Here is a 12,483-nt window from a genome sequence, read left to right on the forward strand (position 1 = left end):
TGTAGGGGGCGGCAGCACCCTTCACAAGCAGAGAGCGTCAAAGAGAGGGAACCAGAACAAAAAGGGAAGGAAAGGATGTCTGCAGCTTGCAGGGCTGTGGCGGACAGATGGGTTCATGAGCCTGTTGAGATACGCTTGGGGCTTTCAACATAGAGCTGGGTGAGGGCATGGGCTCTGGGCTCTCACTGTATTAAAAACATATCTATAACCTTAATTATAACTTCACGCTGAGTCCTGGAGATGTCTCCATTATACCGTTTTTTTTTATTTACTGTTAGAGAACTGTGTTCTGTTCCTCTTTATGTCTCAGAACCTAAAACAAAGCCTGACACCCAGCCACTGCTTACAAAATATTCATGGACTTATTTACTAAAAGGAGTTGGGAGCTGTCGGAAGAGGGAGTGTGGGGGGCATCACACACATGTGGGATATGTGCCATGGGTTTTGGCCCCTTTCAGTTCTGCTGGTGTGTGGGAGGAGGAGCTGAGACAAGTTCCGTGGCAGTTAGAAAGTGAACTGGCTGCCAAGATGGAGAGGAGGGAACAATTAGTCTTGACCTTCTACAGTCCTGAGGTTCCCAAACTTAAGGATAACCGGAAATACCAAAGGGTGAGGAGGTACCTAACTGCAGGTCAGATGGGAGGAACAGGACTTATTCAAAGATGGACCTAGACAGCATGTCCCAAAGACAGAAAAGATCGACCCCTTTTTTTTAATAGAAGGGATAAGGATAGCTACCCACAAATCAAACCCACTTGAGGATAATCAAGGTAAAGAAGAGTAGGTGACCCTGGGGGTCAAGGGTTATCCTTTTGGGTAGGCAATATTTCCCTCATCCTTGTAGCCTACCCTCCCCACCAACAAACATCCGAGTGCCTCAATGCCACCCCAGAGGCGGCACCAGCATGTGGATCAGACACACACCTACATCCGAATGTTCTGTGGCAGCCTCTGTGGTTTTAGCCTCCTGATGCTAATCTGCTTGTCCCCGCTGAACTGGGTGCAGTTCCTGGTGATCAAGAATGGACTTGAGCTCTACGCGGGACTCTGGATCACATGCCACCATGAGCTGTGCTGGAGCCAGGCACCCAAGCTGCCCTGTGAGTGCCACTGCGTTCAGTGCCGCGGGCCCTACAGTTTCAGAGCTCTCTGCCACACTGGCCTTCATCTTTCTTCCTCCAAGATCCTTGGGCTTTCATGTCTTCAAGTCCAGGGTGGATCTCACCAGACTGTGAATATGGCCATCCTTCTCTGTGGTGTACCCTCTCTCCCTCCTATTGTGGGGTATTTCCTCTCTCAAATAATAAGCTGCTATTCTACTCTCTGGGAAGAATGCTTTTATCATGTACAAGCTGTTACCATGAAGCAAGGTAATTGGTATTCTAAGGCTGCTTGTACAAACAGAAGCGATTGACTCGCTGGGAGATGAAGCCAACCAAGCCTCTCAAACTCTGTCAGACTTGACTTTCAAGGTCAATTTCTGCAGTGGAAGAGAGCTTCCATGCATGTCAGATATGTAGTCTAACAAATGCCAGCTGTTTAGAGCAAAGGATGTCAAATTTCTGTGAATTTAAGTAAATTTGAAAATGCAGAATTGCCAATTGTGATAAACCCAAGAACACCAGCAAGGATCTTATGGAATTTTCAAATGATTTAGACTTCTGTGTGTGTATGTGTGTGTGTGTGTGTGTGTGTGTGTGTGCGTGTGTGTGATAGAGACAGAGAGAGACAAAGAGAGGGAAAGATAGAGAGAGACAGACAGACAGGAAGGGAGAGAGATGAGAAGCATCAATTCTTTGTTGCTCATTGATTGCTTTCTCACATGTGCCCTGACGGGGGGGGGGGGGGGGGGGAGGGCGCTACAGCAGACTGAGTGACCCCTTGCTCAAGCCAGCGACCTTGGGCTCAAGCTGGTGAGCCTTGCTCAAACTAGATGAGCCCGTACTCAAGCCAGCGACCTAGGGATTTCAAAACTGGTTCCTCTGTGTCCCAGTCCGATGCTCTATCCACTGTGCCACCATCTGGTCAGGCTGATTTAGGCTTCTTCATCTTCAAATTGAAAGTAGCATTCCCTCTCTTCCCCGGGTATTAGCTCCGTTGCCTTCAGAAACTGGGAGGCTTGCCTTGCTGTTCCTGCAACCTAAGTCTGTATCACAGTGTATCATTAAGGAAAGCTTCAGAAATGTTTAGAAGCAGGTGACCCACGTGGATGTTCCTTGTATCTAGGATGCTCCTCTCTCCCTGAACAAAAGCTTCTTAGTATAGTATACAAGTAGGGCTTTTTGTAACCTAGGTTTTAAGATTTTTGAAACTTTGATGGGTAAATTTTTGTAAAAACTGTCATTTAAAAGCTGAAATGGGTTTTGGTCTTAACATGAGATTAAGATTTAAGTTAAGGTTTGGAACCTTTATTTTGTTTTGTTAAAATGAATTAAAAAAATGCAGCTGTTTTAAACTCTGAATCTAAGTGTTTAGTTTAATTAGGTGATTTATTGTGGGTGAATATGACTAGTAGACTTAGTTCCTTTGAGTGGTTAGATTGTTCTTTGCAGAAATCTTTCATTCCTTTGGAGTTGTGAGTAATTTCAGTTGCATGGTTTTCTGGAGGTAAGGAGCTGAGACAGAGAAAACTGTAAGAAGAACAGGAAGGCACAGACTTCCCCTCATGCTGCATGAAAGGTGAGACTATAACACATCTTAGGCAGGAATTGGACCGGATATCTTATACAGTGTGCTTTTGTGGATTTTCTTTTTTTTTTTGTATTTTTCTGAAGTGAGAAGCAGGGAGGCAGAGAGACAGACTCCCACATGCGCCCAACACGAATCCACCCAGCATGCCCACCAGGGGACGCTGTTTCACCCATTTGGGGCATTGCTCCACCCATCTGGAGCAATGGGAGCCATTCTAGTTCCAGAGGTGGAGGCCATGGAGCCATCCTCAGTGCCCAGGCTCAGCACCGGGCCAACTTTGCCCCAATGGAGCCTTGGCTGTGGGAGGAGAAGAGAGATTGAGAGAAAGGAGAGGGGGAAGGGTGGAGAAGCAGACGGGCACTTCTGTGTGCCCTGGCCGGGAAGCAAACCTGGGACTTCCAAACACTGGGCCGATGCTCTACCACTGAGTCAACCGGCCAGGACCTGTGCTTTTGTATTTTTTTTTTTTTCTTCCATTTTTTTCTGAAGCTGGAAACAGGGAGAGACAGTTAGACAGACTCCCGCATGCACCCGACCGGGATCCACCCGGCACGCCCACCAGGGGCGATGCTCTGCCCACCAGGGGGCGATGCTCTGCCCATCCTGGGTGTCGCCATGTTGCGACCAGAGCCACTCTAGCGCCTGAGGCAGAGGCCAAGGAGCCATCCCCAGCGCCCGGGCCATCTTTGCTCCAATGGAGCCTTGGCTGCGGGAGGGGAAGAGAGAGACAGAGAGGAAAGCGCGGCGGAGGGGTGGAGAAGCAAATGCGCGCTTCTCCTGTGTGCCCTGGCCGGGAATCGAACCTGGGTCCTCCGCACGCTAGGCCGACGCTCTACCGCTGAGCCAACCGGCCAGGGCGTGCTTTTGTGTTTTAACTTTCAGAACCAATTTTAATTAGCAGAAGCTAAAGAATAAATTTAATTATAAAGATTAAAAAGAATCTAGTAGATACCCAAAGGTAGGAAGTTTGCTGGACTTTAGGGGATTCCAGAGGAGAGTGGGACCAAGCCTACCAGTCACTTTGTGTCCCTAGAGTTGCTTTGTCACTCATCTTTGTTTATGCTTTATTTTATCTCTACAGCTCAATTTTTTGTGTTTATTGGTGTCCATGTGCCCAAAAAGTGATTTCCCAGCATAGCTTTATACATTCTTGGTTCAAGCAAGCAAAAGGGGAAATTAGCATTGGGTCAGTCCTAAATCCAACTTTCCAAGCATAATAGCCAAATTGGACCAACATGGGTCAGATTTCTTTACTTGGTCCAATTAGCTATAACCAGGAGGCACTAAGTAAGGGTTGCAGGCTATAGACAAAGGCTGTAGGGCCTATGGAAGATTGTGGGCTAAATACTACAAAGATTCCTACCACTGAGCTTCCTGCAAATCAGTCTGGGCTGGTAGGTCTGACTGGCTACATATAACTGCTACTTCTGAGTGAAACAGTGTTCAGAAAATGTGCTGCTCTTGGGTTATTATATTTTCATGTGGCTGACTTGCAGAGCAACTCACCTGTGTGACTAGGGGTGCAGCTCCGCTTAACGGACATAACTATTACTGATGGTGTTAGTTAGTAAGTGGTAAGTTCTAGAAAACAAAATAAAACTTTAGTGGCAGATCTTAGACTGAGGTAATCTTGGTGCATAATTTTGTGTCTTGGGGCTATTTGGAGGCTGGATTGGGATTCTTAGGCATTGACATGCTCAGAGAACTTTCAGTGGGGCAGATGAGTCCCCCCCTCCCATTCTTTTCTCCTTCCTTCCTTCCTTCCTTCCTTCCTTCCTTCCTTCCTTCCTTCCTTCCTTCCTTCCTTCCTTCCTTCCTTCCTTCCTTTTTAAAATTTTTTTACAGTTTTATAACTTTTTTCACAATCAGCAGTTAGTTCTCATTCACATGAACTAACTGTTTGAAGATTTTTAAAAATGGTGACAGGTATGTAGGCGACCAACATATAAAGCTTGTTTGATGAATCTTCATCTTCATTACATTTCCAGACAACTGTACCTGGATATGGTATGGGACATTCCTTATTCCTGTTGCCAGATAGCTTTGTTGAGGCTGGTGTCAGCGTGCACATCTGGAGTTTCTATTTCCTTCGTGGCAAATTTCCAGGTCTCTCTGAGTACCTGAGGGGTATGCTTCTTGAAACTCACTCCAGGGATGTACTTGTGAATGTTGATGGTGTGTTCTCTGGTTCTCTGGTCATGACCTCGTCAATGGCAGAATAACCCCTTCTTCTTCTAGCCACCTTTCTTTTTTTTTTTTTTTTTTGTATTTTTTGTATTTTTCTGAAGCTGGAAATGGGGAGAGACAGTCAGACAGACTCCCGCATGCTCCCGACCGGGATCCACCCGGCACGCCCACCAGGGGGCAATGCTCTGCCCACCAGGGAGCGATGCACTGCCCCTCCGGGGCGTCGCTCTGTTGCGACCAGAGCCACTCTAGCGCCTGGGGCAGAGGCCAAGGAGCCATCCCCAGCGCCCAGTCCATCTTTGCTCCAATGGAGCCTCGGCTGCAGGAGGGGAAGAGAGAGACAGAGAGGAAGGAGAGGGGGAGGGGCGGAGAAGCAGATGGGTGCTTCTCCTGTGTGCCCTGGCCGGGAATTGAACCCGGGACTTCCGCACGCCAGGCCGACGCTCTACCACTGAGCCAACCGGCCAGGGCCTACCTAGCCACCTTTCTTTATAGGAGCCGGCCTGTGGGGCCCAGGTTGGAAAAGCTAGCCTCTGCTTCTTAAAACATTGTGGGGAAGTCAAGAAAGATCTGTTCCACATCAAAAAATGAGGTTTAGGATGCTCCCCGCCGTTCTCTCTTACCAACATCCTCTTTGCAGTGACAGAGCCAAAGAGAGCAGAGACCTGGGGCTACTAGAAGGGGACAGGAGTGTATGGAACTTGGGTAACAGCTTTGGAGTAAAAGAACTTCTCCTTGAACAAACAAATGTGAGATAGCACCTTGAGGGGATTTCAGAAAAAAAATGGGAGATATTATGGAGGTGTTAACTCCCTGTACTCCAGTAAATTGAGGGCATGGAATTATTACAATATAGGAGTTAAAGTAACTATGACTTCATTTTGTAGTCACAGCCTAACAAGGCCTATACATGTCAGATACATTCAACAGAGAAAAAACAGAAATGAACTCCACCAATGGTTTAATCATTAAACCAGTATAACATACTGTTTCATAGCTAATAAAAATGATGTTTACAATGTGATCTGGAAAAACTGTTACCAATAGTCTTAAGGGAAAAATTACATGATATTGAGTAATATATCTACTATGCACAGAAGATAGAAAACACTAGAAAAAAATATTTACAATGGTTGCTTCTGGGTAGTGGTATAGTGGCTGATGTTCCTCCTCCTTCTTGGTACTTCTAGTTTTTCCAATTTTTTTCTTTTTTATTTATTGATTTTTTTTTAAGAGAGAGAGAGAGAGAAATGGGGAGGGGGAGGAGTGGGAAGCATCAACTCATAGTAGTTGCTTCTCATATGTGCCTTGACCAGGCAAGTCCAATTTTCTGAATGGGCAACCTCAGTGTTCCAGGTCAACACTTTATCCACTGTGCCACCACAGGTCAGGCATAAATGTTTTTTGTTTGTTTGTTTGTTTTATTTTGAAGTGAGAAGCAGGGAGGCAGAGAGACAGACTCCCGCATGTGTCTGACAGGAATCCACCCAGCAAGCCCACTAGGGGGTGATGCTCTGCCCATCTGGGGCATTGCTCCATTGAGGCCAGAGCCATTCTAGCACCTGAGGCAGAGGCCATGGAGCCATCCTCAGTGCCCGAGCCAACTTTGCTCCAATGGAGCCTTGGCTGCAGGAGGAGAAGAGAGAGAGAGAAAACAGAGAGGGAAGGGTAGAGAAGCAGATGGGTGCTTCTCCTGTGTGCCCTGGCCAGGAATCAAACCCGGGACTTTCACGTGCTGGGCCAATGCTCAACTGCTGAGCCAACCGGCCAGGGCCAAATGTATTTTTTTTTTTAAGATTTTCTTTACTGATTTTAGAGAGAGAGAGAAAAGGGGGAGGAGCAGGAAGCATCAACTCAGTAATTGCTTCTTGTATGTGCCTTGACCAGTCAAGCCCAGGGTTTTGAACTGGTGACCTCAGTATTCCAGGTCTACACATCTGCTGTGTAACCACCGGTCAGGCAGTTTTTTCAATCTTTATATTGAACATGTATTACTTTTAGCATTAGAATTATAAAAAAGAAAACGTTTAATCTGTGTTGAGATGTTCAAATCATACCTCCTATTAGCTAATGTATATCTAAGTTAATGGGTTAACATAACCAGAACAATTTGTATATTATCTTTAGTTTTGCAGTAAAGGCTTTGCAGTAAAGAAATTACAAGTATCAATGAATAGCTGAGAAAGAAGACCTTTATTAGTTCTCTGGATGCCAAACAGCAAGCTCAGCTTCATCTCCTTAGTACTTACTCCCTTCTCAAAGACTCTATCTGGTTTTTTTGAGAGAGGTTCCTGACGGGACTAACCACACCTTTCTCTTCTCCTCCTTGGCAGATTACCTCCACTATTCCAGGGCCTTCTTCCTCATCTCTGTCCTCACCATACTCATTGGTCTTGGCTGGCTCTTAAGCTCTTGCCTCCCTAGAAGAGGACGCACGACCACCAACTTGGATCTGAAAGTGTCCATGCTCAGCTTCTTCTCAGGTACAAACAGGGCAGGGCAATGCCAGGGTAAACTTGCCAAAGGAAAAAAAATTTTCTCTATGGGGCTTCCATTTTCTTTTCCTTGTCCCTTTTCTCTCTTCAATATTGCAATAAGTGACTAGCTACCAACCCTGTCTTATTGTATAAAACACACTTTAAGTGACTTGTGCCAGGGGAGAGGTAGAAGCTCCCCCTTTCTCTCCCATCTTGGTCAATTCCCCAAATTTTTATTCTGCCATACCTGTGGCATCTAGAAGGAGAAGAAGAGTTGGGGGTGGCAATCAAGGCAGACTGTAGACACTGATGGGTTGTGACATCTTTTCTTCCGGTCCTAGCCATCTGCTTGCTCCTCTGCCTCATGCTATTTCTGGCACAGGTTCACTGGCACACCAGGGATGTCATGGAGTCGGATCTCCTGTGGGCCTATTATCTCAATTGGTGGAGTGACTTCTTACTCGTGTTTGCTGGTGAGTTGGTCCCCAGCCTTATCCTAGAAGGATGGAAGGTGAAACCACTTCTTGAAAGGGAGGGAGAATCAAGGAGAAATAAAAGCACTGACTGTTCCTAGCTAGAACATTTATATATCGAGAGGCAGTATAGCACAAAACTGAAGACTTAGAATTAGTCGTTTGTTCTACCACTGACTGAGCCATAGACAGGTTGCATGACTTGCCTAAGACCACAGAGAAAGTAATGGGACCATGTTTTAGATCCAGGAGGTTCAAGCTCTGTCCTAACCATGTGAGAAATATGATAATGGGATGGGAGCACAGGGGGGTAGAGTAACTGTAGCAGGAAAGGCGGCTTAGCTTCACTGAATAGAGGCCTTTTGAAATGAATATTTAAAGGAAGAGAAAGAATTTTTTTAAAGGCAAAAACCAGGTGTCTATTGAAACTTACCTCAAATTCTTCTCTTTCCCTAGGTATCATCTCCTTCCTCAACTACCTAACTTTCAGATCTCGTCCCCTTGATCAAAATGTCACTGTGATTCCCATAAAAACGTCACGGCTGGGGATTGGTCCAGTGACTGCTCCATCACATGCTGAAGACGAAGGGTTGAGGTCTGAGAGAGTGTCTCCAAGTGATGGGGAGGAAACAGGACCAAGAGCAGAACTACCAGACGCAGAGATGTGATGATGACAGGAAAACTCAATTACTGCATGTCTTAAAAATGGAGGAGAAGCTAACTGAGTTGGAAATGATTGTGCAGATTCTTAAAAAACTTTCCGAATATCATGTCCATATTATTGAAGGAGACAGCATTAAAGCTGATGAAGTGTCCTTTGTGTGTGTTGCATCCAAAATATGTAAGATAAAAAAAGTAATGAACTCTCACTTAAGAGAGAAATTGTGTAAGAAAACATCAGTTTGTAGGGTCCTGAATGAAAGAAACTAGCAATAAATGCAGTGTGTGGACCGGAGATCTCTTTGGGCATCAGGGATATCATGGACCAAAGTGGTTTGTGTAGAAAAATGTCACCTAATTCTTTTTGAAAATTTCTTCATTATGCATGGCTGTGGGCACACTCAAAATGGAAGTCCTTGGACAACATTGTTGAGAGTGAATTGGAAATCATTACCAGAAATGGAATGAACACTGATGGAGATAATACCTATCACCCAAAGGTATTAAGAGGCACCATGGGTGGGGTATAGATGCTGAAGAATCTATTAGGTCTTATTTCCTAGAAGAAATGGTAGTTTAAAACCTTTAGTATATTATGTGAACTAATTGCTTCTCCTTAGGCTGGGAGTTACTTAAACTGACATCCACAAATTCACTGAAATTGTATACAAAACTTGTGTTTGCACTCTTCTGTGAAGAGAGCCATAGCCTACAACAGATTCTTGACAAGCCTGTGACTCTCTCTCTCTCTCTCTCTTTTTTTGTGGCAAAGACAGAGAGAGTCAGGGAGAGGGACAGACAGACAGGAAGGGAGAGAGATGAGAAACATCAACTCTTTGTTGCAGCTCCTTAGTTGTTCATTGATTGATCTCTCGCATGTGCCTTGACAGGGGTTGGAGGGCTACAGCAGACTGAGTGACCCCTTGCTCGAGCCAGTGACCTTGGGCTCAAGCTGGTGAGCCTCTCTCAAACCAGATGAGCCCGTGCTCAAGGTCAGGGTCTCCAACCTGTGTCCTCCACATCCCAGTCTGATGCCCTATCCACTGCGCCACCACCTGGTCAGGCCTGTGACTCTCTTGATTCCTTAGGCATCAAATATGTTTCACTGAGCTAAATGAGGCTAAAAGTCTTTCTTCAGCTTAAGTACATATGTTTTATATACCCTGGAAGATTAAATAAGTGGGGGGGGGGCTGGGAGAGGGTTCCAGCAATTACACAGATCTTTTTTTTTTTTTTTTTTTTACAGAGGCAGAGATAGACAGGGACAGACAGACAGGAACGGAGAGAGATAAGAAGCATAAATTATTAGTTTCTAGTTGCGTGTTGTGACTTCTTAGATGTTCATTGATTGCTTTCTCATATGTGCCTTGACCGCGGCCTTCAGCAGACCGAGTAACCCCTTGCTGGAGCCAGCGACCTTGGGCCCAAGCCGGTGAGCTTTTTGCTCAAACCAGATGAGCCCGCGCTCAAGCTGGCGACCTTGGGGTCTCGAACCTGGATCCTTCTGCATCCCAGTCCGACGCTCTATCTACTGCGCCACCACCTGGTCAGGCCACACAGATCTTTTGATGGCTAAATATTCCTTTCAAACCCAGACCAGCTTCCATGCAGAAGACTCCTGACATTATTTTGTCCTTGACTCCTTTAGTGGCTGCCACTACTATGTTATCCACCGAGAACCACTCTTCTCCTTCCTGAGCCTGGCAGTGAAGTGGAGTACAGTGCCCAACTTTTCCCCTTGCTCTTCTTAAAGACAAGCCCTCAGGTCTCTGTGGTTTAAATAGAGAGTCACAAACAATCTTCACAGAAAACAAAACAGAAATGGAGCAACTATGTCGTTCTTATAATCCTGAGTCCTGATCAATAATTCCCCAAAATTTCCAGATGGTACCTGGAGTCCAATAGGTTAATATTTCTGTTTTTATTTTTAAGGATAGGAGTTTCACAGCATATACATGTGGGCACCCACACTCAAAGACACACACATACAGATACACATATGCATGCACCTTGTTGTGACTCTGCCTTAAGAAACCCTTTTCTTAATGATGGCTCCTCCTCATAGCAGGTGATCTTGGGACAGAATGACGGTGGCTCCTTACTCCAAGTGGTTTCATTTCATAGGTACAAACAGCTGTGTAGTCAAGTCTAAAGCACCTACCTCCCATCACCACTCACAAATGAAGTACACCCTGAATGTTGACTGACTGAGGACTCATTGGGTTCACAAGCTTTATTTATATTTCAGTGTGAATATTTTAATCATATGACTATATTGACAGGAAGCTGAGTGGTAATGACTGTTCAGGGAATGAAAATTTTAAGTGGAGTGGGGAAAAGGAAGCAGGTCTGAGAGTAGAAGATATTAGATAAAAAAGTAATGATAAAGGGGAGATAGGCAGTAATCACAACTAAGTTCCTACTTTGCCAGCAGAGAACAATCTTAGAAGATTGTTCAAGATCCTTTAGAATCTGAATGCTCTGTTTTCTTCTGTCTTCTTTGCTTGTAGAGAATTCCTTAAAAAGCCTAAATGGATTTCAATAAGATGGCTCCGTAAATGCCCCTTTGATCCATCCCCTATGCTCCAAATACATTGCATGATAGATGGAGGGGAGAGGAGAGAGATTATGAGAATTCAGGTGATAACAAGGCAAGCAGTTTCACCAACCAGAAAAATAACAAAAACACAAGGCTATGATTCAAGGTAAGCCATAGATTTAATGGGCTCCAAGTTGAAAAGCAAGCAGAGGTGGATAGGACAACAACTCCTATGGAGCAAAAGGGATTGTCTGTGCTTCTCAAGGCATGGACCAGAACCAGGGTCGCAGCTCTAATGCAAACTAGGGACTTATGAAAAACAAAACAAAACAAAAAAACCCCACAAAACAAAACTATTGCCAAGCACTTACTGGGGCTGCAAATAATTTGGAACCACAGACCTAAAGAGGTTAAAGGAGACAAATACAACGTTGTTTGATTAAGCAGCCATTCACTGGGTCTGTAATCTTCCCTGATAGCACAACACAACAGGGAATCTAATATATCATATTATGAGATCTGATCCTGGACTAGGGTCTCTGGCTAACATGAAGAAACCCCCAAATTATCAATGGAATAAGCATAGAATGAGAGAAAGAAACAAACAAAAAAATAAACAAAAATAAAATGTTGTGCCTGCAAATAAGAATTCCAATCATGTATAAAAATGTTCAGAAAAAAACCCCTCAGAGTCAACAATTTGTTTCAGAGTATTTGGGGTATAGTATGACAAAGATGTTAAGTATTCTTAGGATGCACAAAGAGATATGATGGGATCATAGATTACAGAAAAAGACTCAAAACTTTGAAACAAAAACATAGAGAAATAAAACAAGAGCAGGTTTAAGTGAAAAAAGAATCAATTAAAAATCATGAGTATAAAAAAATATAGTCATCATAAGAAATAGAATCAATAATATTGTAATAACTATGTATGGTGTTAGATAGGTACTAGACTTACTGGGGTAATCACTTCATAAGCTAAATTAATGTCTAAGCACTCTTTTGTATACTTGAAACTAATATAATATTGTATGTTAACTGTAATTAAAAAAATATTGTAGAATATATTACCATAGCCTGACCAGGCGGTGGCACAGTGGATAGAACATTGGACTGGGATGCGGAGGACCCAGGTTCGAGACCCCAAGGTTGCCAGCTTGAGCACGGGCTCTTCTTGGCTTGAGCAAAGCTTACCAGCTTGGACCCAAGGTCACTGGCTCGAGCAAGGGGTTACTTGGTCTGCTGAAGGCCCGCAGTCAAGGCACATATGAGAAAGCAATCAATGAACAGCTAAGGTGTCACAATGAAAAACTGATTATTGATGCTTCTCATCTCTCTGTGTTCCTGTCTGTCTATCCCTCTCTCTGACTCTCTCTCTGTCTGTAAAAAAAAAAAAAAAAATTTCTAGCACTATAAAACACTACAGCTGAAATAAAATAAATAAATAAAAAAA

The 12,483-nt window shown here is 44.3% G+C and overlaps 1 protein-coding gene across 1 annotated transcript; it reads left to right on the forward strand.

Moving 5' to 3' along the window:
- The first annotated feature begins 528 nt into the window (after positions 1 to 528).
- TMEM202 (transmembrane protein 202) lies at positions 529 to 8,496 on the forward strand. Its single transcript, XM_066388556.1, has 5 exons — positions 529 to 609; positions 845 to 1,100; positions 7,212 to 7,361; positions 7,697 to 7,828; positions 8,285 to 8,496. The coding sequence occupies exons 1-5, from the start codon at positions 529 to 531 to the stop codon at positions 8,494 to 8,496; spliced, it is 831 nt and encodes a 276-aa protein (XP_066244653.1).
- The last annotated feature ends 3,987 nt before the right edge of the window (positions 8,497 to 12,483 follow it).

Source organism: Saccopteryx leptura, chromosome 6, assembly GCF_036850995.1.
Source record: "Saccopteryx leptura isolate mSacLep1 chromosome 6, mSacLep1_pri_phased_curated, whole genome shotgun sequence".
NCBI classification, from domain to species: Eukaryota; Metazoa; Chordata; class Mammalia; order Chiroptera; family Emballonuridae; genus Saccopteryx; species Saccopteryx leptura.